Source organism: Cavia porcellus, unplaced genomic scaffold, assembly GCF_034190915.1.
Source record: "Cavia porcellus strain 051 isolate PalLab524CR breed Dunkin Hartley unplaced genomic scaffold, mCavPor4.1 scaffold_1, whole genome shotgun sequence".
NCBI lineage: Eukaryota > Metazoa > Chordata > Mammalia > Rodentia > Caviidae > Cavia > Cavia porcellus.
Window position 1 is genome coordinate 127,982,269 of NW_026947484.1, and position 27,822 is coordinate 128,010,090.

The 27,822-nt window shown below is 35.1% G+C and overlaps 1 protein-coding gene across 2 annotated transcripts in view; it reads right to left on the reverse strand.

Moving 5' to 3' along the window:
• Vav3 (vav guanine nucleotide exchange factor 3) overlaps positions 1–27,822 on the reverse strand; it is a 364,771-nt gene that overhangs the window by 35,071 nt on the left and 301,878 nt on the right. For both annotated transcript variants that reach the window (XM_063255201.1, XM_063255206.1), the window contains exons 20-21: positions 24,409–24,545; positions 4,047–4,112 (exon numbers count right to left, since the gene is read on the reverse strand). In XM_063255201.1, the coding sequence (XP_063111271.1) occupies positions 4,047–4,112; positions 24,409–24,545 (203 nt within the window). The remainder of the gene's footprint in view (positions 1–4,046; positions 4,113–24,408; positions 24,546–27,822) is intronic.

Here is a 27,822-nt window from a genome sequence, read left to right on the forward strand (position 1 = left end):
ATGTTTCAGAATGTCCATTTGGTTCTTTTTTTTATAGTTCCTTTTTCTCTGCTAATGCTTCTTATTCGTTACTCATTATGAACACACTTTCCTTATAGTTCTAAAAGTTGCCTTTTAAAATCTTTCCTGCTAATTCTATCATGCAGGTCATTTCAAGGTAAATCTCCATCAACTGCTTTTTCTTCTAAGTATGATTCATGTTTTCCTATTTTCTTGTATACTGGGTAATTCTAGACTCTATCCAGAATAACTTGAATAACTTGAATGATCCTACTCAAATTGAAATTCTGGATTCTGTTCTATTACCAAGAACAAGGTTTTTCTTAAAGCAGGTATTTAACCTAAGTGAACTCTTGTGCTAAGTGACTGATGAATTCTCATTTTAGTTCTTGAAGTGTAGGTTGGGCAGTTGAGAATTTCGCCATTTCTCAGAAGCTTAGGAAAAGTTTATATACAAAATTTGAGGCTCCTCTCTCATTCTTTCCTTCTTAAGATTTCCTGTCTTTTTCTCCAGTTACTGTGCTTGCTTCAGAATTCATATTCTGGTTGTTAGAGCCAAAATTATTGCATGGTTTCTATATGACTGTCAGTCATTAAGGATGCTGCAACCTAGTATTACCACGTTTTCAAGTAGCCATAAAACCAGGAAACTCACAATAAACACCCTCTCCTAATTGGCAACTCTTTCTAGCCATTGCTTTCACAGACACTTTTGTTTTATTTTTATCTTATATCCAAAGCGTATGGCTGTTAAACGTGGAAAGAATGGTATTACAGGATCCAAATGACACTTTCCAGAAGTAGAAACTTACTGTTTCCATACCTGCTGCTTTCACCCATGTATCTGATCATCAGCTGTTTATAGGCACTCTTTTACACTTAGGTTGGCTTTAATATTTTGTCTTTAATGTCTTGAAGTTTCATTAAAATGTGTCAAGATGTTGATTAATTTTAATATACTTTTTGATTCTTAATATTAATTTTATCATACATTTTGGAAAGAAATCAGTCATTACTCATTTGACTATTGCTTCAGCACAATTATCTCTAATCTCTCCTATTAAATGGATTTGAATCCTATTAATTCACTCTTTTACATTTTCCATTTCTTAATCTCTTTGAACTGATCTGAGAAGTTTCTTCATACATTTCTTCTAATTTTCTTCACTACTGTATTTGATGTGGCATATAATGTGACCATTAAGACTTTGAATTCAATTATTATATCTGAAATATGCTGGTTTGAATAGTGTCTTGGGCTCCTCTTAGATATTTAATCCCTTTTCATTTCTTCAACCACATTAAATATATAACTTTAAATTAATAACAGGTAATTTCAAAATCTGCTGTCCTGTGAGGCAGGAGTGATCCAAAGTATTTTTTTTATTATTTCTGTTGACTTTACTTTAAAATGATCCATTTTCTTAGAAATTTAATGTTTGGATACGGTGAATTTGTTTGCTGAGATTTTATCTGTAAAAGTTCTTGAGGGCCATGTGTAAAGAGGCTGCAATCCAGAGAGAACCTTTATTTTCACTGGGACTCAGAGAGAATAATTTAAAACTGTATCTCTCTAGCTTACAATATTAGATCACAAAGCTAGAAGAAATTCCAGATTGACATTTGGATGGATTTTTGGATTTAACTTAGTAATTCTCAGGGGAATGTGTTTTTATTTTTTTCCTGCCCAACCCAGAGCCAGGACAAGAGTCAGTGGCATGTTTTAATGTGACATTTTTCTCCTGTGAGGGCTCCTAGATTCAAACAGATAACCAGGTTTGTACTACGCTATAGCATCAGGCCTTGTCTCCAGTCATGAACTTTCCCAGAATGCACTGCCTCATTTTTGTGTTTCTAGTGTTTTCTACAGTTCTAAGTTCCTATCTGTGTATATCAGCACGTTTGAGACCACCATGGCATATAATAATTTTTAACATCAGAATGAAATGTTCAGCACTACTCATGGATCTCTGATAGTAATATATTACAGGGTTAAAACAATAGCATTTTTCAGACTTTCTCTACCAATTCTCCTTTATCTCCCTCTTTCTACTTATCTTTGCTTAGCTTGTCTTACAACCAACAAACATGTAATTTCATCAGCTAAGCAGTAAACTTTTTAAGTTATTTATTAACTTTAAGTTATAAAACAACCATCTTTATTTTATTGCTTTACCCATTACACTACAACTGCTTAACATTTAAAATTTCTCTCTTTCTAGGCACTTATTGGTTCACTAAGTATTATTAAGCTTCTTTTATTAGTATCCAACACTACATATAAGCTAGAGATTTGTTTTCTCACTCCTTTGTTCATTCATTCAACAATAACCTTTAAGTACCTACTTTAAGAAAATCTCTCTAAATTAAAACTTCTAATGCTCGCTTTGTGCCATACTCAAGAGGCCATAAATAGATAACATTCGGGATATGGAATGCTTAATAGTTTTAATTGGATGCCTTTAGGTTCCCAAATATCTTAATGTTAAGATGTATAATCTCTTTCCACATTTCTATACATAAACATGACTGCTTTACAGATAGGAAGCCTAAATCTTATTCACATAAATGACACATTAAACAGCCACACAATCATTTTTACTTGTCTAATTAAATAAGAGTAGAATCATACTTCAACTTCTTTCAACATTATAACATCACTCAAGACCAAAGATGAGACATTAGAACAGAAAACCAACTGAATGACAAATCCTTTTGGAATTTCTTTTGTTTTTGAAAATAATGAAGTTTAAAGGTAGTAAAATATCTTGAAAGATTACATTTTGAAATCAAACGTAGAAAATATTCACATTTTTAAGATTTAAAAGAATGTTCAATGGGGCTGGGGATTTAGCTCAGCGGCATATGCACCTGCCTTGCAAGCAGGCAGTCGTGAGTTCAATCCTTGGTACCAGAAAAAGGAAAAAAAAAAAAAAAAAGAATGTTCACTTTAGAAATATAGAAACTACTGAAAATTAGCAAGATAAGAGAGTTTTGAGGGATTTTTAAGCAATCAACTCCATCCCATATGAGTAAGTTTTTATTTGCTTTGGACTTAGAAAATTTAAAAATGAAACATAAGGGTAAAGGATAAAACAAGGAAGGGAAAAGGAAAAATATATATACACACAAAAGATAGCTAAGATAATTATACTACTAATTTAGCTCATTAAAAATGATTTCACATTGTTTGATCAATTATGCATGCCTATAGCTTGTAATCTGAGCAAATGCCTTGAAGATAACAATACACAATATATTAACTATTGTCAATTTCCTATTATCTTGTTTTTGAAATTCTGTATTTTTATTTTTATTGATTTTGTTTTCTCTTTAAAATTAAAAAAAAATACTGAAACAAATGTTTTGGGAAAAAAACTACCCTCAATCCCAATTTTAATGCTAAAATCATTACAACAAAAATTTATCAGTATCAAGAAGCACCAGAAAGTAAATTTTATATTATATTCCCCTAGTTATTTGGATAAAAATTAATTCACTTTCCTTTTACTTGTTTGATGTTATCAGAAAATTTCATTGTGGCATTAAATAAAAAACAATGGCTTGCTAAAACAGAAAATTTAAAGATATGTTTGAGGAATTTGTGGACTTTTCAGACCCTAGGATGCTTTCCAAGACATCAGATGAAATCTATTATTTCCCATCAGACGAAGTCTATTAGATTATTATTAATCTAACATAAGTGCTTAGAATAGATTAGACCCTCTCACTCTTACCTCAGTGAAAAGAGGGATACTTAAACAATCTGTCTATTCCAGAGCTTTGACTTAATTCTTCTAAAATCTTTTTTACAACTCAATTTTGTAAGTTCTATTAAATTTTTCTACATGCCTATATGTACTTAATATTTACAAGTATTTTCTGACAATGGAATCTTAACCATATTGAAAATAATACAATCCAATTAAAAATATTAATAAAATTAATGAATGACCTGGTAGTAACTTTTGTACATTCTTGCACAATTAATCACAGTACCAAAAGGAAAACAAAAAGCAAGAAAAAAAAAGAGTAATAGTACTTACACATGGGGAAGGCTTAACAGCATCACTTGGGAAAAATCCAATCTCTCCTGATGCTAAATTTCTACCCTGTTAGAAAAGAAATTTCAAAGTTGAGGATAAAGTGATAATTTCAAAACACTGATTATATATTGCTGTTACCGAAGATCCTCAGAATCACTTATTTATTTATCTAAGCATTATCTTACTGACTCAAGAAAGAAAGCAAAATCAGAGATGCTTTTACTAAATTTTAAACTTTACAATTATTTCAGGTAATAGCTATAAAATAATGTTTATATTTTAGTGTACCATTTAATTTTGTTACCTTTCTATTTCTCAATCCTACATAGCAATGGCATCTAATGATGGCTAACACTGAAACACTGCTGTAAGCCAGAAATTGAGGGTTTCATTTAATCCATACAATGATCCTTTATGGAAGACCCAGTTACTATCCCTGTTTTACAGATGGGTAAATGCGGTATAGAGAAAGTACAGTGTTTGCCCAAAGTCATACAGCTGACAAATGCCAGAACCAGAATTCAAACTCACATCTCCCTCTTGAGAGCTCTGTACTTTCTCTGTACAAGTATAAGACTCATAAAGGAAGACAGTGGAAAATACAGCTAAAAGATGGCAAGAAACAGTCCGGCTATGATAGGTGACTCTTATCATGGCTGATGGTGTGTTTCTGAAGAATTTAACTGGCATTAATATGCAGGATGGCTTAGAGTTGAGCATGGCTTTGCAGATTAAAATATATGAGGGAGTAGAAAAGAAGAAACCAGCGCTCAAATTATTTAACTGAAGTCTGTGAGACTTCTCTGTGCTTAGACATGGGCAGAGTGACAGGAGAATTAAACAGAGAAAGAAATGTCAAGGATGGGGTGGTGAGGAGATGGTTCCATGGCAATGAAAACAGATACCAGAAACTTAGGTGATAGTCATATAGTGAATCTGAAAATCAGAGCAACAACACTCATGGAAGAAAATGTAGAGACAAGATGACAGAACTTTGAGATGCTAGTATAGCTGGAAATCAGAAAGAAGTGTCAGGAGAGATAAGAATAAGACTAAGGGGTGATTACAGAGTAACAACTACAAGAGTGGAATGAAATGTTTCGTTCATGCAGTTGTATGTAAAGAGTGATCTGTGGTACTTCATTGCATGCATGACACTGAGGTATGAGTAAATAGGAATGATGTTTGGAGACAGTACACTGGCCGTTCCTCTACGCAAGGCCACAACAATGCTCCCTGAGTGTAGATGGATGGGGAGGTGGGAACTACAGTGACTGAACTCAGAAAATAACAGGAATGATTTTTTTCTTAAAGAAAAATACGACCTTTGAGAATATACTTCAGAAAAGAAGTATATTTTGTGGAGGAAAGGCCAGAGAGTTATAATGATTTTTTTCCAAATGATAGTTGAAGGTCTATCAACAAATTGGAAAATCATGGCTCTTACAAGAATGTGAACTATCAACTCCTATTCTTTATCAGCAGAACAACAGAAGGCCATTTTGCAGAATGTAGAGTTCAGGAGCAGGAATGATACTTTGTGCTTGATGGCCAATGTAATACCATTTACTTTCTTAAAGCAATAATTTCACTTTTTCTTCCTCCCAAACTCAGTTCACCTACACACTAATCAACTTCATCTACACCATCTCTTCTAGCAATCCTTCCCAAGCTGCGGTTCCACACTGAATTTTCTGCCCGTCCTCCCCGTGCACCTTCATATCCTCTTAGTGCTGTATAAGGCAGTGGTACTGCAGGAAGACACGCTGTGAATAGAATGCACCTTTACTGTTCTACATGGTTCTCCCTACTAAGACACTGAGTTCTTTGCGATTAAGGACAACATATCATTTTTGTATAACCCAGAGTAGGACACATCACAGACACTTAACGTATGTGTGAATTGAGGTATTTCTCAAGCTGATAATCCCCTGTCACCAAGTAATATAACACTTCTTCACTGAAAAGAAAAAGAATGCACATCACACTTCATTTTTACACAGTCAACCATGAAAAAGCATTCTGCTGCCTGTTTCTATATAGAAATATTAGTGTATATGCAGACATTCCTTGACCCTTCTCTGTCATTTTAAATAAGGAGTGTGTGCTGGGAGTGCAATGTCACCGAACAGAGAGAAGAGGGATGAGAACACAGAGAATGGAGAGTAGGGAACACTGTAAAGAATTTCATAATTTACAAACAGGTATAGACTGGCTGTTCTTTCTTTTTTCCTTGGTAGTTTTTATGGATTAAACACTGGTGGTCAATTTAACACCAGCTGAATTAAATCAGTATGGTGCTGAGTGTAGATGGTCCACCTGAGGAAAATTGCCAGCATAAAAGAAGACATGGAAAGGAATAGCAAGGCATTGTAGTTCTCCTAAGTATCACTGTAGCCATTGGCTCTCACGGAGGAGCTCATGCTCCTCAATATGAATTTGGCCATTATCCTCGGAGGAGCTCAGGCCCTTGTCATTAAGAGTGGCTGTGGTTCACTTTAGGGGAGCTCTGCTCCTTACATTGACATCACTTCCTGGCTCTGGATGGAAGGACATGTGCTGTGTGCTCTCCAGGAGAAGCTTGTCATGCTGGATTCCTAACATGTACTCAACTGTTCTCATTGTCAGAGGAGCTTGGGACCTCATTGTCGCTGAGGATGCCTTGGTGCTTCTCAGGGCAGCCCTGGTCCTTCATAAAAGAATCATTTCTTCAGGGCAGAACCCTCAGCCTACTGGCACAGACCAATCAATCTGCTGGCACAGACTTTCTAGCTTCCACCTCTGACCTCTGGGCCTTCCCAGTGCAGATCCATAAACAGACTTGCATTGGTTATTGCTGTGAGCTCTAGACTTACAGTTGGACTTGGAGGCATTGTCATGGGCTCTAGGTTTTCAGCTGGACTCAGGCAAGATATTGCTGTGAGATCCAGGTCCTCAGCAGGATTTTCTAGGTCATTAGTGTTATAGACAGATTTCTTGAACTTTCTTGTATTTAACTCTGGGAAACCATCATAGAATACTACTATAAATTCTGTCCTGAATGTAACTGTTCTCTTTGCAATCCCTGTCTACAACAGTAGTAGTAGTAGTTCACAAAAAGGAAAGGCTAAAATTGTCTTAGATGGTTGAGGAAGGGGACATGGTCATATAAGAAATACACTCCCCAACTGGATTAACATAATTCTCAATCCAAACCAGGACCTTTTAAGAATTAAATGAGTAGTAATTAGTAATTATGCCAGGATAAAAGGTATAAACTGAGACTGTAGTGGATCTCAACTGATGATTTCTAGTTGTCTTGGTTACTTTTCTCTCACTGTTGGGACAAAATACCCAACCCTCAAAACTAGAGAAGGAAAGCTTTAATTAGCTTACAGCTTTTGGAGTTCTCAGTCCATACTGAGCTGGTTTGAAGGCAGGGTGGAATGCCCCTGAGGGGCAGCCATTCGTAGTGGCCACAGTGACAAGAGTGAAAAGGGGGGGAAAAAAGAGGAGAAAGTACACCTCCTTCCCTGCCTTATGTCGTATGCTGGCTACCTGCTCCTGGGCAGGTGCAGCTCTCACACCGTCAATCCCAGTGGTGGACAACAAATCAGTAACAAATGCTAGATTCAGCCACCTTCGTGACTGACTGCTTGAGGCTTTAGGGGGACACCCACATACAAACCATAACACTAGTACATGTGGTAGTCATTTTGTTTTATTTTTACCTCATTTCAAAGGCACTATTGGAAGTCTTTCAAGAGGGGAAAAAATTCACCATTGCTATGGTCATTCTGAACTGCTCTTCTTTTAAGTGAAATGTCCTAGTAATAGTTACATGTCCTTAATAGTCATACACATTCCTGGGGCTGGGGATTTAGCTCAGAAGCATGAGCGCTTGCCTTACAAGCACATGGTCATGAGTTCAATCCCCAGTACCGATAAATTTTTTTTAAATAGTCATACACACTCCTTAGATGGTGGAGAGGTGAGAGATAATTTAATCTATTTTAATAAATGAATAAAGTCACAATCCCTTGGTAATTACCATAAGGCATCAGGTTTAACCATGGGAGTAAAACATGTGCTTTATTTCATGATTTACCCTTATTAAGGAAATAGCCATCCTACAACATTTGGAGAATTCAAAACAAGGTAGTGTGTAGGAGGGATGTCTTTAGCTCCTTGGTGGATGTGTGTGGGATGTACGTTGGTAATTCATTAATACTAATGGGTGGAACAGCTGTCAATCCCCTACGCATGGATGGAATTGCAGACTATAACTATGAAATAAGTCATCCTCAAAGCTGATGATTTAGGGCACTTGACGTGATGTACCTATGAGATTTTTACCAACCTTGATGGGAGACATGTGCTGAATTTCTTATTCTTTGTATTCCTATGTGGGCATTATATTCTGAGTCAGATAATCAGCTAGTCATCTTTTTAGCCTATTACAAATGCCAGACAGGGAAGCATCTTTTACTTATCCTGCTGTCTGATACTTGTTCTAAGAGTTTCTCAACACCTTCAAGGTTAACTTGAAAACATTTCTGTTTCATACTATGTGCCATACCATAGTGCTATCTTCATATGCATTTATTCTGCAGGGTATCTTCATAATATGTTTTATAAGCTTAACATTATAGATTGGGTTATCTTCCTGAAAACATTTTTTTGGCGGGGAAAGTACTTGAGAAATAAATTGTGGGTTGAACCTGGTGAGAAATGATGTAACTTTCTCTTATATTTCTGAACATCACAAATAAAAATGCACAGTCAGGCACTTATTTATTTCTAACTGACCTTAGGTTTAACTATTCCTCATTTTTCATCAAAAAGAATCCACAGTGAATCATAATGAATTAAATCTATTTCAGAGATTCTGATTTAAATGAAACTTACAATCTACCTGTACAGAGAAAAACATTAATGTATGCCAGGATGCCAGAGCTAAAACTGCATTTTTTTTTTAAAAGAAGGGAAGGCTTAAAATGAAGGAGGACAAACAGACAAGAAAGACTTAAAATTACGGAGTATATATCCTACAAAAATCTTAATCATAAATTGCTTGGCTCCTAACTTCGTAAAAATAAGAAGGAATTGCTTTAAGAAAAATACTGTGTCTCTTCCCTGCGGCTCATTTATCCCCTTAATACTACCTGGATTGGAGCTTTAATGCACTCCTGGAATAGCACTGAACAATTTGAAACAGATGTGGAAAGCTCAATGTAAAAAGGACAGATTAATGGTTATTTATGAAAGATTGGAGATTCTCCCAAGTTACAATGCCCTAAACACTTTCAACGTATGCATGATAGTGCTGTGGAGATTACTAAGCAATTTATCACACATAGCTAATGTTCAAAGCAATTGTCACCCTGCCCCTGTACTTCTCCACTGTCAGAAATACACTTTGAGCATTGGAAAGGAAAGGGGAGACTTATAGTATGCCCATGAATTATGGGAGAACAGGCAAATACACATACAAATTAGTTTACTGACTGGATGTGAGGACAGATGGGCAGACAAATGGACAGATTCAAACATGGCTTTTAGGATACTCTGGTAAGCTCTGTATTATCACATAGTTAAATAAAAGGTCTGGACAACACAGATGATCAGGAGAAGACCCAATCTCAATCTGGTCTTTGGTCAGGAGTGACTTATGATTATAGCCATAGCCATACTGCAATCACTGTCATTAGGTAGACACATGTCCAGGCTTATTTTAGAAAAACATAGAAAGAAAGTATATGTGGATATTCTATCAGAAGTGCTCATTCTATTCCTAGCCCTGCTATTAAAAGCTGTGCAACCTTAGACAACTCTCAGTGACAAAATAGGAATTATAGCAAGATCTGCCACACATAACTCATCAAGCTGTTACAAGGACTGAAGGATTAAAAGGTAAAGCAAAGCACTTTATATATGTTAAGTACTTATTTTCTATTTTAGCTATGACATAACTTTAATTATTTTCAATTGATTCTTTTATTTCTTAATTTTAATTGGTCTATTCATGTACTACTGAATGCCTAGTACTGAGTATTATACCTAACCCTGTGTATAATACCTAATCTCATTACTCTCCTTATATTTAGCAAAAGTAAGCCATAAGTGCATAGATTCTCGTATCATTTTACTTGAACAGGAAATACTATCATCCATTTCTTTACTCAAACATTCTCACAAGTACACACACAATATATATATATATATAATGTAAAATGTAGTTCCATCATTAATGCCTCCTACGTGGTGATTAAGGTGCACATTTTCCTGCCAGTGAACACATGGAAAACTTGGCAAGCATAATTCCATATGATTATACTGAATGATCACCACAGTGAATTCCAAGGTGTTATGCACACACACAAAACAATGAACTGTAAGCCACGTGCTTTTCTTCTTAATCAATAGAGAACAGGAACTTTAACTTTTGTCCAATATATAAATAGTAAAACTGGTTCCTAAACATCTTGAATTTAATAGTGTATTGTTCCCTTATATAGCAGTTATATTGCTGTCATAGACAAAATCCCAAGCAATTACTCAACACAAAATCTGGAAAAAAGAACATGGTTACACCACATTTTGGAAAAGATCCTATTAGGGATGAAGCCACTCAACCTAAAAAAATAAAATACTAGTCTAGGTTTCTTAACAGAGGTCTAAAGGAACTTGTTTTTAATCCTGCAAGATAAGAAATGTTTTCCTATCCTTAATGATTTTAATCATATGTAATCATAAAGGAAGTATTCTGAGTAATATTATTTATATATTGGATATTGAGTATCAGACATTGGCATTTTTAAAGACTTATTTTTTGTACTAGAATAGAATTAGTATTTTAATGAAAATTCACTGCCTTTGTAATATGTATAAGGCATGGTACTGGGTAAGAAAGAAAATGAATAGACATGACTACTGTTTTCAAGGATCTAATACAGACAACATCATTTTGTTAATTAGCTTTTCCTTTATTTTTGCTTTATAGCCAAAGGTTTCTATGGAATTTTATATCAAGCAAACCTCTGAAGTAGAAATATGCTGTTATTCAAGAATTGAGAGCCTGGCACAGTTATGGCCAAGCTTTTAAAGACTGCGGGCCCAAACTGCAACCCAAAACCATTTACTTGTCGCAAACTGTCAATATGACAATTAAATCCGAATACTGAAGTCTTAATTTAAGGAGAACAACTGTCACCCGATGCTCAGCTGCTGGGGCGACTTGCCTTGTGTTCTGACAGAGACTGCATGCCATGCAGCACTCATGCCATGCTTTCCCACCCCTGGCATATGCTATCTTCCTCCCCTTATCCTGAGCAAGCCACTTAACCTTTCTTGGCTTCAATATTTTCATCCACAAAACACAATTTAACCCTCAGATTTATAGTTTCTGCTTAGTCCAAAAGTATTCTGCTTATCTGGGCATCTTTTCTAAGTCTTTGTAGCTTCTTGTCAGTTACTGCTGGCCAACAAGTATTTGATCCACAGATTCTTAATTAGGGACAGTATATGTCAGTAATTTAATCTGATAGCACTTACTGATAGAAAATAAAGACATTGCAGTTCGTTAATGACTTTCAATATAACTCAGGGTGAGTCCTTTTTCCAAAATCCACAGGGTTGACCTGTTAGGAATTAGATAGATTCATTCCTCAAAAATATGGATGGTCAAGAATAACTTTAATATAAGGTATACTGTAATGTTACAAATTATTGGCCCCAAAGTCTTAAGGACACGTGCAGCCTCTACCAAAATGACCGTGACGGTAAACCAATGGCCATGGTGGCTGCAACTCCAAGGTGAGGGCCTGCTGCAGTATTCAATCACTGACACAAACTTTTACTACTGTTTGGCAGAAGGTAGCTTAGATAGAAATAAAATAACTGAAGTAAAAAAGACCACAACAGAATTTCTCAGAAGCTTCCTCTTATAATGTTACTTCTTACTCTTTTATACTTCAGGAAAGAAGAGAACTCCTCATGGCAACATTCTCATCTACGTTTATATTTTTCCCTGTACCAAATACTGGAAAAAAAGATTAGTAACGAGTATTAACTCAAAAAGCCTAACTTCTCCCTTCTTCCTTGCCTCCTTTCCCCTGACTTTTTGTCTAGTTGACCTATCTCTTTGTGACAATGAAGTATTAATGTTCCTTGTTACAACTGAATGTTACTACGTATTTGTTTTATTTGTACTTGTCTTATTAGTTGGGTGCAATCTTGTAACCTGAACAACTACAACTAAGATAACAATATGCAATATATTAACTAGTGATCATTTCCTAGTTTTTTTTTAAAAAAAATTCTGTATCATATTTCTATCCTTTTTTTTTCTGTTTTGCCTTTTAAAATTAAAAAAAAAAATTTAAAGTCTATCTTGCGTGTTAACAATTAGTACCTCACCCACTTTGTCAGGAGGTTTGCCAATTTCCATAAAATGGTCTGTACACTTGGAAACAATCTTGCAAACTCAGTTTAAGATTTGTTCAGCCAAAGCCAGGCAATTGTCCAGGGAAAATGTTTCTTACAGTCCTTCACTAATATCTATTATCTTTTATAAACATCACTCCCAAGTCCTCCCTCCTCTTACGATTGTATACTATCTTTTTGTCATTTCCTTGTTTACTGTAACCGGGACCCTGACGCTTATAATACTCAATATCTTGCAGCAAACACCTGTCAAAATAAAGGTCTCACAATTACAGGATATACTAACACTAGCCAACCCTCTACACCTTTCACAGAGCTTTTTATCCTCACACTTGCAATTTCAATTCTACCTTGACTTCTCCAGATTTTACACAAGGGACAGGCTGATCCATCAGCAAACGCCGAGCAGCAGTTAGGGGAGGAAAGCCATGCTGAACTGAAGAGCACCTTGAAACCACACTCCAGTACTCCGAAAGTGACACTGACATGGTAAGAACCACATTTGAGGACTCCGTGAAAAAAATATCATAATTGTAGGAATTTGAATGGAGGAAAGCCTCTAATGGTCCGAGAATATTGATTCTGAGTTTTCTAATGCCAAAGCAATGAGATTTGTGTTGTTTTGTTTTTTGTTGCTGTTGGGTTAGGGGGAGGGGGTAGGAACCAGTTTTCTTAACAAAGCAGTTTTTGAAGAGAGTAAAACCAAATGTGACATACCATAACAGAGTCAGTCAAATCAAAAGGATGGACATAATAGATAATGTAAAAACAAAATACAAGGTGATCAACAATGGTTACCATACTGCCTCTTGCTATTTTAAGAAGAATTGCCAGTTATAATAAAATTGAACAAAACAGTAAAGAATAAAACCAAAGCATTGGAGACATTACAGGACTTTAAAAGAAGATAATAATCAACCGGAACAAAGGAGTTTTTTTTAAAACATTTTCCTTAATGTCTTTATTTATCTCTGACTATGAAGCAATATGACACTTGACTTTTAGATCGAGAGAAAAATACATAGTTTTACAAAATTTAATTGGAACTAATGTTCTCTTGTGGTCTAGACAGGATTAGAAAACCTCTTCTTAATCTAGAGTAAAGAAAAGACATCCTTCAAGTGACTGACTTCAGAAGTTACAGGGAGAGGAAAGATTCTCACCGCTGTGCTGCAGCCCCCTCCTCCAACCCTCAGAGCATCTCCAGGTCAGGTTCTGTGTTACTGTTCAGACCCTCTCCCTCCCCTTCCCCAGGCGGAGTTGGCTTCCATAACCCCCTCACTTTACCTTCCCCCTTTTCCTCTCTCCCCGATACACCATGGGTTTTCCTCACCCAAAACTGTTTTGAAGAAAAGGCTCATGAAATGTAAAGTTTAATTTCTGATTAAAGAAATTTCAAGAATCAGGTACAGGAATTGGATGGCACAGTGGTCTTCTACGAGCCCACACAGTTCAGTTGGGCCTTCACATTAAAAGTATGAAGAAGAAGACAGGCGTGGTGGCTCATGCCTGTAATCCCAGCCAGGAGGCTGAGGCAGGAGGATCACTATGATTTGGAGGCTGGCCTAAATCATGCAGCAGGACCCTGTTCAAAAACAAACAAGCAAACAAAAAAATCTAAAAATAGGGAGATGAAATTTAAAAAGCAAAATGATCAGCTAATCATTTTCTCATTTCTGGAAAAATTTTAAAATTGATAATCATTATTCAAAAATAATATATTTGCAGCATTTTAAGAAGATTGTCTTCTAGGTATATGCTCTATGATTCTCACAACACTTCTATGAATCATTTACAAATTAAAATTCCCATTTCATAGATAAGGAATGTGAGGATATGATATTAAATAGCTTTAGACTATTCTGAGTAAACAAAGTTAAATCAAGTAAAAGGAATGAAAAATTTAATGGTCTTTCAAACACCAGAGAGTGTGATTTGAGTTAATAAATGATGAAGTAGAAAACTTATAAATAGCACATTATGGAAATAGCGCCTCTGAAGAGCTATGCGTTCTAGACTGAATGCCAATTTTGTCTATGCCATGAGACAAAGGGATGAGATTTGTGGTTTTTCCGCATCTGGGGTGCTCTGTGCAGGCAGGAGGAGGGATGAGGGCACCCTTAGGATTCAGTGTGCTAACACCATGATAACAAGCTTTTTGTTCAGAGAAGACCCTAGAGAAGGTGACCCCCATATTGAATGTTGATGGTGAAAAAGGTTTTAGCTAAGAGGATAAGGGGAAGAAGACAAAATACAGGAACATAAAGTATAGTATACATCAACACCTCAAGGTTTGAAAAACACTCTCCTAGGAAGAAGATCAAAGACCTCCCAGTCAGTGAGATTTTCTTTTCTTTAGCTTAAAATGAGAAAAACGTATATGTGTAAAAGAAAAAAAAGATTCTTAACAGGACAAACTCTGAGACAAGAGTCAATGGACTGCATCATATTCACTGGCACTGTGCCACGGTGGTTGCGGTGATGGTGGCAGCAAGTTCAACAACGTGCTGTCAAAGGGCCAAGTAAAGAAATGCCCACTTTCCCCAAGATCCCTGCTCTGGACTCAGTGTGACTAGGAATGTCTCCCAAGTCCTGAGAGTTTCCTAAGTTTTCTCTAAGGTCCAAGACTTTCTGGGTTTGTATTCTTTTTTGTTTAGCTCTTCCTTTGACATAAAAACTTGCACACAAAAAAAGTGTAGAGTAAAACCTTATCCACAGAGGTTTGTTTTTTGCTTCCTGGTTTTTCTATCAAAAAAGAATTAAAATTCCTTTAAATATGAATTCTTTAGAAGTGATAAAAAATAAAACAACACTACTAAAACAAAGATAGAATTGTCTAACATATAGAACTAAGTATATCTTGAGAAAAGAATTCTCGACTAAACTAATTTTAATTTTACAACTAAATTTTTTAACTTCACTGTTCTAAACAAGAGTAACATGACTTTCCATTTACCCTCCTTATGGAGATCTCTGAATTAATCAAAATGTGTGTAAAACCATTTCCACTCCTTAGACAAAAGATCATATAGATCCATAATTTGTAACTATGCAGTATTCTAGGTTATTTAACTTTCATTGTGAATAAAATACATATATTTTTGGCATTGATTGCAGCTCTACTGCTTATAATTGCCTTTTGGTTCCAATTAGCTTATTAAATTCTCCCAGTGGAACATTTTGATATTCATAAATTACAGTGGTGCAAATAAAACCCTATGATATAGGACACAGGATCTTCATTGTTTCACAAGTTTTATTCTAAGAAGAAAACACACATAAAACACTCTATTGTAATGGATACCATAGGACAAACAGCTTCATTTTACATTTGCCTGATTCTCTCACGCACCCTCTTTCCCCTTGTGATAAGTGTACTTTGTATCTTTTCTGAGAAAATAAAATTTCTAACATGAACAATCTCTTTCATGAAGCATGAAGATTTTTTTATAGTCACTAAAGTTTTATTATATGTTGTAACCAAGACTCAAAAGCAACAGGTTTCTCATCATCAATTAGATGGTACGATCAGAATTGTTCCATATGTTGTTCCATTTGGAAAAATCTATGCCTTACACCTGCACTAGGAAATGTGCCCTAAATGACCAATTTCCTATTTTGTATTCATTTCACTTGGAGACAATTTTAAATGCTTTCAAGGAAAGAGAAAGAAAAAAAAGACAAAGAAGAAAAAAAGCTGTCAAAATGAATCCCTTCAATGCAAAGATTGAACAAAGTACATTTTTACAGCTCAATTGACAATTCATTGTTTGAAAGAAGTTACAATGAAAATGCAGATAGCCCACTCATTTCAATAGCATTAGAAATTACTGTTGTTATAATAATAATACAGACTAGACTAATAGCTATTCAAAGAAAGTTCCTGATAGATAGTGGAGGATAATTTGTATTCTCTGGACACAGAATATGTAGAAAACATGAGTCTACAATAAGGAATCTGACTTTCTTCATTAATGAGTGAAGTGACTCACTTAAAAAAATTTGAAGAGAAAGCAATTTAGGAAGCATAACATCTTTAAAAATTCAAAATAATGAAACAGTTTTGAAATTCAAATACAAAGCCATTGAAACATTTCAGTAAGTATTTCAGATTTTTACCTATAGGTCAAAATCTTTCCATATTTTTAATAAAAGGATTTATAAACATCTTTATTTAAAAGATTGAAAATGTACTTAAGTGCCACCTCCATCCAGACCTTAGATCCTTCCTTACTGAGACTGTAAGGTTACGCTGAGTTTTCTTGTTTCTGATCCTTCAAATATAAATCACAGACAAACACACAGTAGATAACTTGGGAAGTGTTTAATGGGTGGATAGATGAATAAGAGGTTCTTTATAATGAACACTGTGCTAGAATTCTTTTGTATATTATTTGTTTTATTTTGTATGTAGTGATGATCGTTACTTTCACTTTACAAATAATAAAAAGGACGCCCATAGAATAAGCCATTTGTTTAAGGTCACCTGTCTGGTAGACAGTAGAGTCAGTAACACTTAACAAACAGCTATAATTTCCTAAATTCTAGCACAGGAAAGAAAAACACTTCAACTTTTTCTTCTGGTGCTAATTATGTGCTATCTCAAGTAAGAGGGGATGGGGATCAAAAAGAGGTGCTTAGCATCTGTGTTCTCAGAAGCAATTTTAAAACTCCCAGTGGGACGGGCATATATTTTAAGATTTTAAGCTAAAAAGTATGTGTTTTTCTTTTTTTAAACACTAAAATCAGCAATTAATGCCCATGAAACCATTGCAAACATCTAAAGACACACATAACTCCAAAGGATCATCCAACATATTCATCACATTGCTAGCCACACTAAGAAGGAAACATTTTTGTTCACAGTTGTTTAAAACAGGACACTATAGATCATACTATGATGTAAGAACAGACTCAGCCTGACTTCCTATATGTATTTTATGTCCAGTCCCTGAAAAAAGAAAGCATTTTTAAGCATGAAAGCTCTGCAAGTGTATAAGATAGGAAATGCTTTTTAAATTAGAGAAGACAACTATATCACATTCAATATAACATTTATAATAAGTAAATGTCTATTATACTCTTAAGTGTTTGAAAGCATTCCTTTTATTGGAAATCATCACGTCAACATATAAACTTCATTGTAAAACCTTATTTTGTGGTTATGGTTATCAAATTGGTTTGCAATTGATGACCAAATAGTGAGCTGTGGATATCGCCTTAAATACAATGGAATCTTACCAATCAAATTAACTACTTAATGACACATACTGTATTTGTCTGAGTTTTAATACAAACTATTCAAGATCTGCTCTGGTCTCAACTGAGCCCAAATGTCTTCTAAGGCCTGGAAATGGGGCTATATGACTATATTAATGTAAGGCCACTCCAGGTGATTTAGTGACGGTGATGAGCATGATTCTGATTTAGCTATCCTTAAATGTCATTTGAAGCTAAGTGACACTATGATCAACTGACTTGAACAAAGGCATCTTTTTTTTTTTTTTTTTGACTACAGATGTATGACTTGAATCTAGGTTTTTTCACTCTGTCTCTGTTCCTTTCCATACAGAAGAATTTATGGGACAAAAATCTTCTTATTGGCTTAAAGGTGCATTAAGGACAATTCTGACTCATGTTACATCCATGTTGAAAATGTTACACAAATCTTTAACATGTGTCTGAAAATTCAAACCTATTACTAGCTGCCAGAAAGATGAAGAGTTCTTTCAAAGAGAGGAGACCTAACGTCAAACCAGACTGAAGTTGATAATTGAAGTATGAATAGTGGCTGAGTAGTGGATATAGAATCGGCACTCAATAAATACTTGCTGATCTGAAATAAATGTGCTAATTGTTTTTTCTCTGCTCTAAACATTAACCTTTTTTGTTCCTACCCATTAGACAGCATGCCCCCAAATCAAAAACCATACACACACATTTTGACATTCATGGTTTCTCATTTCTCCTACAATTCCCTGGAGCACTTTCAAAGCCATTACAGCAGAATCGTCATGCTTTCACGCAATTGAAGAAGAAATGACAATTACTAATCTCTTTCTTTTTCTGTAGAAATAATAGGAGGCAGTACAGTTTAGTGAAAAAAGTACTGAACTCATTGTCACAGAACCTGAATTATAGTCCTACTTGCAGCAATCCGTATTAGAGGAAATAAATGAAACAATGAATCTGATAACATTATGAAAAAACATTAAAAGTGCCATCTAAATGTATAATAGCAAAATATAGTCAATAAAATTAGATTTTACAAACTTAAGGTATCAGGAAATAAAACTGCAAAGGAAAATTGGTTAAATGTGAGGCCAGATATTCTCTCAATATAAAGCTAAATGTCTCTGGATACACTTACTGCAAAGTTTCTAGGAGTACTTCTGGGTTACTTCCACAATCCTGAGTCATCTCAGATATATCCTGGATGGGAACTACTTACTTGTTTTAAGATCTTCAACACCTTGTGCTCAGTTGCCTCTTGTCCCTTCCTCTACAGTGAGAAATGGACAAGCTTTTACTGCCCTTGAGGACTGCTTATAAAATCAGATTATTATTAGCACTTCTCAGACAGCTTCAACAATGTTTTCTGTCTGTTGTAAAATGTTATTTTGGTGGTCTCCAGTGAACCACACCTCCTCATATTCAATTAGCATAGTCACCTCTCCTGCTTAAGCTGCCCATATCCTGATTTAATTACTAGGAAGCTTCAGAAGAAGCTCTTCCCCAGCTCTGGACATAAAGCTTAAGAAGGTCAGGCAGCACTCTACTTTTATACTCCAAGGGGGAAGTGATCATTAGGGGGTCTAACTCCCCTGAGACCACCAGGCTATGCAGAAAATGCAAGAATCACTGAAGCAGTCAGTGTAGCACAGTGTCAGCTTAAGTCCCAGGCAAGGACAGTCCAGCTGCCAATTCTGCAAATGAGGACATTATGAAACTTACTGCTGTTCCAGCACCCCTGCCAATGTCAAGTGATGCATAAGAATATCTTACCAACCTATGGCACTCTAAGAAATAATAAATCATTTAATAAATACAAAATAGAAACACAAATTTTATGGAGTTGAAATAAACCTATGAAACTGGGATGCCTAATTAGCAAAACCAAACATACCATCTTATATAGCACGAAAGCCCTACTCCTCATCCTTAAAAAAGCATAAACTGTAGAAGACCAGTATGAGATTAATCATAAACAGCATGACTACAGAAGGAGCAGTAGAATAAGGTAGTTAAAAGCTTAGATTTAGGGTCAAGAATTTCTAGGTCTAATTCTCTGCTCTGCGAAGTTGTGTGACTTTAAGCAGGCTACTAAAATCTCACAGTGTCTGAGTTTACTCACAGATAAAATGAAAATAGTAATTATTTATAAAAATTTCGTTAGTATCACATGAACTCAACCTTGTACAGAAAATGTGTAATGAATATTAGTTGCTGTTTTTGTTGTCATTATTATAAAAAATGATTTTTCCCAATGTTTCCTGCTACAGGGGTGGAGGGTAGAGGGTAGAGAGAAAATTTCACAGAAGTGGCTCTAAATAAAACGCCATTGGAGTAGTTGGTACAGGTGCACAGGAGTAACGATGAACATGTAGTGGAAGAATGATGAGAGCTAAAGTCAAGACAAGAGGAAAAGACAGGATTCTGAAGTTCCTAAATACCTCCCTTAGGCACAGGAGAAGTGCATTCAGTATGGTGAGAAAGATGACACTGAAAGATATCAACAAGAAATTACACAATTACCTGAAGTTTGAAGTGGTATTGAAAATGGCTATAGTAGATAAATTCTAGAGGTGACATCATTTAGAAGGTTACCGAAGAGACTAGGTAGAAGGTAATCCAAGATAACGTGTTAGAGTTGACTAACGTAGAAATTTCCGGAGATAAAGAATAAATACATTGAGAGCAATTTAGAAGATACAATGAGGAGGAGTAGATGAATCAACACATGGAGAAGGGTGAGGAAGAAGAAGGATTACAGTACACAAGAATTTCACACTTGACCATAAGACAATGGAAGGATTGAGTGGTGACGCCATTAATCAATCAGGATCCTGAACACTTGCACAACACTATCAATTACTTTTACCTAAGTGACATTTATAGAACATTCCATAAAAGTGAGATGAGTTGAATACACTCTGTTTTCAAATACACAGAACATTTATCATCAGGGAGCATTTTCTGGGGCATAAAACAATTCTAAATAAAGTTAAAATGATTCAGGTCATGCAAACACATTCTTACGATATGGATTTAAATTGGAAGTTAAGAACATATGGGAAAATAGGTATGTTTACCCTGATTTAAACATTACACAAAATATAACACTCATGGAAACATCACATGTTACTCCATTTATAAATATATATAATTTGTATGTTTTATGTACTAGGTAAAATACATTTAATTTTAAAAAGTTAATAAGAATAGAGATATATCTAGGAAGTCTCAAAATGTTTATACACCATATTTCTAAATATCCTATAAAAGAAGTTAAAAGGACAATTGCCAAGCATTCTGAACTGACTGAAAATAAAAGTACCACACAGCAAAATTTTGGTGGGCAGCAAAAGTAATATATTTACAAATTTGTAATACTAATTGCCTATATTAGAAAAAATAGGATAACACTCAAACTAATGAGCAAAATCTTTAAGAAAACAGAAAAAGAAGAATAAATTGAACTTGAGCTAAAGAGAAGAAAAGAAGCAATAATGATTCGGGCAGAAATCAATGATACAGGAAAAAAAGAATAGAACCAGTCAACAAGCTAAGCTGATTCCCTGGAAAAATCAATGAATTTCACAGCAATGTAGACATGCGTAGAGAGAGGGACAAGCAAACATGTTACCAATATCAGGAATGAGAGAGAGCAAACTACTATAGACTAAACGGACAATACAGGAAGAACAACTTTACACAATTAAATTTGAAAATATAATCAAAATAGAAGGATTCCATGAGAAATACAAACTACTGAAACTCATGCAGAAGAAACAGATAATCTAGATAGCTCTATATTTACTAAATGAATTGAATCTGTAGTTTAAAGAAATGTTTCCAACAAGGAAACTCTAACCCAGACAGCTTCTCTAATAAATACTATAAAACATGCTGGGAATAAAATAATGTAATTCTTTAAACTCTTATTCATAAACCTGAAGAGAAAGCAATAGTTTACAATTCATTCTTTAAATAAGACATCATTAACCAAACCAGACAAAAACATTTCAAGAAAATAAAGCAACATGCATTTAATAATGTATTTTTACCAATTGGGACCTATCCCAGGAAGGTGAGATTGATTTAATATATGAAAATCAATCAAATTCACCATTTAATAAACTAAAGAAAAATCATTTCAACTAACGCAGAAAGAGCATTTGACAAAATCCAACATTATTTACTGATAAAAACTCTCGGCAAACTATAACTACAAAAGTCCTGACGTTAATAAAGGTCATTCACCAAGTTACTGGTAACATCATCGCTAATGGTAATAGACTTAATATTTTCCCCTAATATCAGGAATAAGCCAAGAATGTGCCTCATAAGGACTACAGCATGATCCATTAACAAATCAGACCATATCAAAAGTAAAAACTTTTCTATGCATATTATTATAAGAATAAAAATACAAGCTATAGATTAAAAGAAAATATATTGAAATAGTATATTTTATAAAGGACATGTACTCAAAATATATAAGATACTTTCAAAGCTCAATTATAAGAAAATATAACTTGTTAAGAACTTTATTAAATACTGGAATAAGTACTTTACCATTGATGGCCTATAGATGGTAATAACCATGTGAAAAGATGCTCACCATTATTAACTATTAGGTAATGCACACCCAAAGAGATATAACTGTTTTTCTTTTAAAAATGGGAAAAAAAAAAAAGGACTTTTGATATAGAGTGGTGGCAAACTTACGGAGCGCCTAGAATTCTAGTTGCCTGGGAGAAAGGTAACATGGTGCAGTGCATTTGAAAAACAGTTTGATAATTTCTCAAAATTTAATTGTATATCTATATATGACCCACTCATTCCCCTCACGGTATTCACTTCAGAAAAATGCAAGTATGTGTTTGTACAAAGATTTCTACTGAATGTTCATAAAAGCTTTATTTACATAGTCAAAACCTGATAACAACATGGAATTCATCAACCTGCTAGTGGGTAAAAAAACTGGGCTACATCCATATATGGAATAATAATCATCAATAAAAATAACTACTGCTACAAAGAGAAACAGCTAAACCTTGGGATAATCATTTTGACTAAATGCCATAGAAAAAGCAAGTAAATACTATAGGACACGCTCTACAAAATTCTAAAATTCCTCCGCAGTCTGAAAGCAGAGATACTGTCTCAAGGTTTAAAGTGTGGGCAACAGAGAAGGGCCAAGGGCAGGGCTAAAGCAGGACAGGAAGAAAATGGGACTGATGCATATGTTCATTATCTTGATTGTAGTAATGGTTTCACTTGTGTACATTAGTCAAAATGTATCATACTGTATACTTTACATATAAGCAGATTTCTGTACACCTCGAAGTTGTTTCTAAAAAGTGGCACCACTGATCCAAGAATGGTTGCTTCTACAGGAAAGCAGGCCTTTTACAGAACACAGAGAGAAACATGAGCACAAACTATCTCCTTAACAAGCTTAGCTTTGGTATGGTAGAGAAAGAGAGAGAAGATGAGGGATCCTCACAGAACCAAAAGAAGGTTGAGTTATATGTATTTTAAAATGAGAGGAATTTGAGTATATTTATATGCTATATAGAAAGATGCCAGGGCAGAGAACACAAAGTTGAAAAATTTGGGATGGAAATCCAAGAAAAATTTCAAGTCTTGAGTAAGAGAAACATTGTAAATATAAATGCAAACATGCTTTGTGGTTAGGCTGAGATTTAAGGCTTTGTATTCAATAATACTCTTTCTCTTCCATTTTGGAAAAACTGAGGTATGAGAGGAAAAGTACACAAATGAAAAATGTTGGAGCACTGGACATGTCATTGGCTCAAGCTGTTGCAATGGTGGTTGGAGATAAATGCTCCATTTAGGAGCAGTCTTATGTAACAAGATGGCAGACAGGAGCATCTAAAATACGTATGTCATAGTAAGCATATAAAATACGTATGGCATAGTATCCTGCAGGCCTGTGCTTTCTCTCCCGTTACCTCTCGCTACATTACATTCATGTGCCAATCATTCTTTCTTCACCTACTTTTCCCTCAATCTACAATAGCTTCTTAACAAACCCTTTAGTTTTGTTGGAAAATATTTTTGACACACAAAGATAATAGAGAATTATTTAATGAACAGTAGGATTTTGTAACTCAGTTCATCAAATGTGAACACAGTTCCACATTTATCTCTATTTTAAAAATGCTTAAACCAAATATAGGGTTACTGGTCAAGAGAGACTTAATCATCAGCAAACATTAACATAATTATTTACTTTTTTACATTTCTTAAATTTCATGAATAATATTTAGAGCGCCTCTGAGAACTTCAGGTACTGTGGTTAGGCAAAAAGTCAAATATGGCCCAAAAGCACCACTGGCAACCTAATTAGGTATTTTCCTTGAAGTGAATAGTTAATAAACAAAAGCCATGCAAATTAGATCATACCCACAGGTACTAGATTCAGAAAAAAATGTTCTTGTAAAATACAGAATTTAAATAAAAATGATAATTATGACTCACAGTATTGACACTATTTTTCTTTAGCATTCTAACAATCATTGCCATTTTGGCATGCCAATATATGGGTAAGGTTAATAATAAAAAATAATCCCCTTCCCATCATGTAAGGTTCTGAAGCTGAAAACACTGAATCAGTTTCTAAAGATCATTCTTATGCTGTAAAAAAAAAAACTCTCATTAAAAAGAAAAATTATAATTTGGACAGTACCTGCCAAAAAACACTGTGTGCATCTCCTCTGAGAAGTTCAATGGTATCCCCCGCCTGGATATGTAAGGGAGGTCCTTCATGAAGACCCGGGGGTGGTGTTCCAGTGTAGTTTCTAATCACCTGCATTTTTGGTAAACCTGAAAATAAAAAGCAAACAAGTTTTAAAATTGAGAAAGCAATGATGTATGACGTCTGAATGTATTTTTTTTAAAAGGAGTCATTAACTTTAAAAAGTTTTAATCACACCAGGTTCAAGTAAACATTTGAAGTAGTCCAATGGACTGCTTTTCAACTTTCTCCTTATTTGAGATGGTAATGGAAACAGGCATATATTTATCCCCTGATCCCTTACGTACTTTTCCTCTCCTCCCCACCAATCTTTTTAGTTGAAAAAATATTTCTCTTTTAGCCGATGCCTGCCTCATAAAAACCACATCACGTACAGTTTAATGGAAAAGAATCAATTTTTTCATCAACTCTATCCTTTCTGCCTATTACTTTCCTCTTGGGCACTGGCTGATTTCATCACTAAGGAGGCTCACCCTTTCTGTCTATGTATCACATGAGCAGAATAAGGCTCATATCTTAAGGTTATCTTTGTAATGCAAAAGCAAAAAAGGTGATGGATGTGCCCCTGCAATACTTAAGACATTTATATGGAGAAACTCTTCAGGCTCAAATTTAGGCTTGCAAAACAGACCCAATAAAAGGAACATGCCTGGGCCAATAGCATCAACAATATTTAAAATACAGATCTTCCTCTTCTTTTTGTAGTTCTTACAATGTGCAGTGAAGGCCTCAGTTCAATATTTCATTTTTGAGAACAGCAGCTTCAATTGTACATGGGCCTAATTGCACCAGTACTGGTCACAAATGGACAAACTTACAGTCACTTTTTCATTCAGAAGTGAAACTACTCCCTCCTGAGAGAGAGAGAGAGAAATCACTCATAAACATAGAATTTGCTGCACATGTAAGGACTTGTGCCATTGCTTGGTACATTTTAGGAATTTCTCTTCTGATGATGGACTGGTGATGGGATCCCAGTGCAGCACAAAGCAAAGAAAGGAGGAGGAACCACTTATCTGGTTCTAGAGGTCTAAGTTACCTAGAAAAGACCTTGATTGATAGCTGCATGAAATGCTCCTCAAAGAATTAATAAGATTTCAAAATTCTTACAACAGGTTGTAGGCAACACTTCCTTATCAATCCAGTGGATCAGAAGGCAGAGGGCTGAAAACCACTGCGCTGTTCGCCCAGTGTACATGGTGGCTGCTGAGTCCTGTAGTGACTGCCTCATCTCCTTTCGCCTTCAGTTCTTGTGCCACTGACCTGGAGGCACGACTACCCCACATCTCTCATGGAATGTTTCCTGGCTGCACATTAGAAGGTGACTCTCACTGCAACAGACTTTATTGCTTTCCTCAGAACAACACTTTGATTAGAAAACTCTTCTTGGTAAAGAGTTTATTAGGCTTTTTCTCAACACACAGTAAATGTCTTCAGAACAGAGTGTGCACATTCTATTAAACGGCTACTGTTAACCTAAAATTGAAGCTAGATATTTCATACACATGACAACTGACTTAAAAACTCAACTGATGAAAGTGACTCTGGAAAGTAGAATTGTTCAGAGTTTTGGTTTGCTTGACAGCTTTGCCATGTTTAGGGGTCAAAGTTATGGTTAACCTCCATTTTATGAACATTTCTAGGACATGGAATGCATTTCATCTGGTAGAATCCCTGTGCAATTTTAGTTTTAGGTCAGTTTTTATTTAAGTAGAGGACAAAGCCAATAAAGAAGAGTCTTTCAACACGAAATAGCTCATATGGCAGCATATATGATGGCCAGGCGAATTTCTTCATTGTTGATATGCCCAAGTTAGTCACACTCAAGAAGCAATGATTTAAAATTCATAAAATTTTTAGGAAGAATTTAACTTTGAGGACATTTCATTACCCAAATCTGTATTAGTATAGTATGGAAAGGCCCGGGTTACATATGAGGCTGCAAGATGTGAAATATACAGACAGGCGATAATGTTGTTGCATGTCTTTTCTGATGGACTGAAATGTCTCAACACATAGCCTAGTAAAATCGTAATATTTAAGATGGAAAAGTGTATGTATATTATTATTACTATACTCTGGTTAAAAAGTAAGATTTATGCTGCAAAGTAGCAAAGATGGACTTGTATTTAAGAGTCCCCCTTATTCCTCATTTTGCATTTATTCTGATTTCTGTGATTATTCTTCATTATGAATTTCATATAGGAAGTTTAACTGGAAGTACACTAACATAGGTATGTTGCCAATCTCCTTCCTAAAAAAAAAAAAATGTGATCTTTGCCAAGCATTATGTTAGCATTATGGCTAAACCTAGGTACAGTCAAGAGGACACTGTAACTAGCCTCAAATCAGCCATAAACAACTGGTAAAGTACAGTGTTCATTAAACAGCCGTTTGAGACCGACTTGCTGTATGGGATTCAGGCTATACAGATCAAAGGATTAAAAGAATGAAACAAGGGCAGAGCAAAGATGAGTTCTGACACTTTGCTTCTTGGTTCTGATGCTGACATACAGTTGGTGTGCTATAATACCAGTGGGATGAATGCTTGCTTGGTGGAAGGCCCTTTTGTATTTCCTTTATAAAAAAGGAATAGGAACAGCTCTGTGAACATAATCACATTAATCAAGTTTTTAAATGCAATTAAAGTAAGAAAAAAGAGAATGGGTTAAACTTCACACCAGCACTCAACCGTCAATGTAACACTTAACACAATCTATTACCACAGCAGGCATCTCTCTTCACAAATGAGACCAAGAACAGAGAATAAATTAAATGTACTGATGCTCATATTTTGAATAGCCATTTATTGTTGATTTAGTGCAGGTTTTTCCTCTCCCTTTATAATATATGCCTGACAGGTTTTAACCTCTGTTTAAAAATGGCCAGGTTACAACATTCACTCCATGTCCCCATGACAACTCAGTCGCTGTGGCACTGATTAACAAGGTTTTCCTGAAATCTACTTAAAACTCTCTCTGTCTGTAGCCTCTCTTCACTGACCTGCCTCATTCCATCTGGAATAATGCTGAAGAAGGCAAATCCCCCTGCTATAGATTGTGGTTTTAAAATATGTTGTCTGAAAATATCTAGTTCTTTAAAAAATCATATTTTCCCTTGGCTATGCATACTTCAAGGGATTCTGAGATGCAAAACCAACACAAACTATCAATGTAGAAATGTAGTTTTCTTAATTGACACTAATTAATCAGAAATAAATAGCCAAAGGTTATTTTTTTAAAATGACCCAAACTATGTATCTGATTATATTATACACTCATAGCTCATCTCGGAAAGCTGTTTCCTTTTTCTTGGCAAAACGCAGACTCAGTACTTGTTTATTGC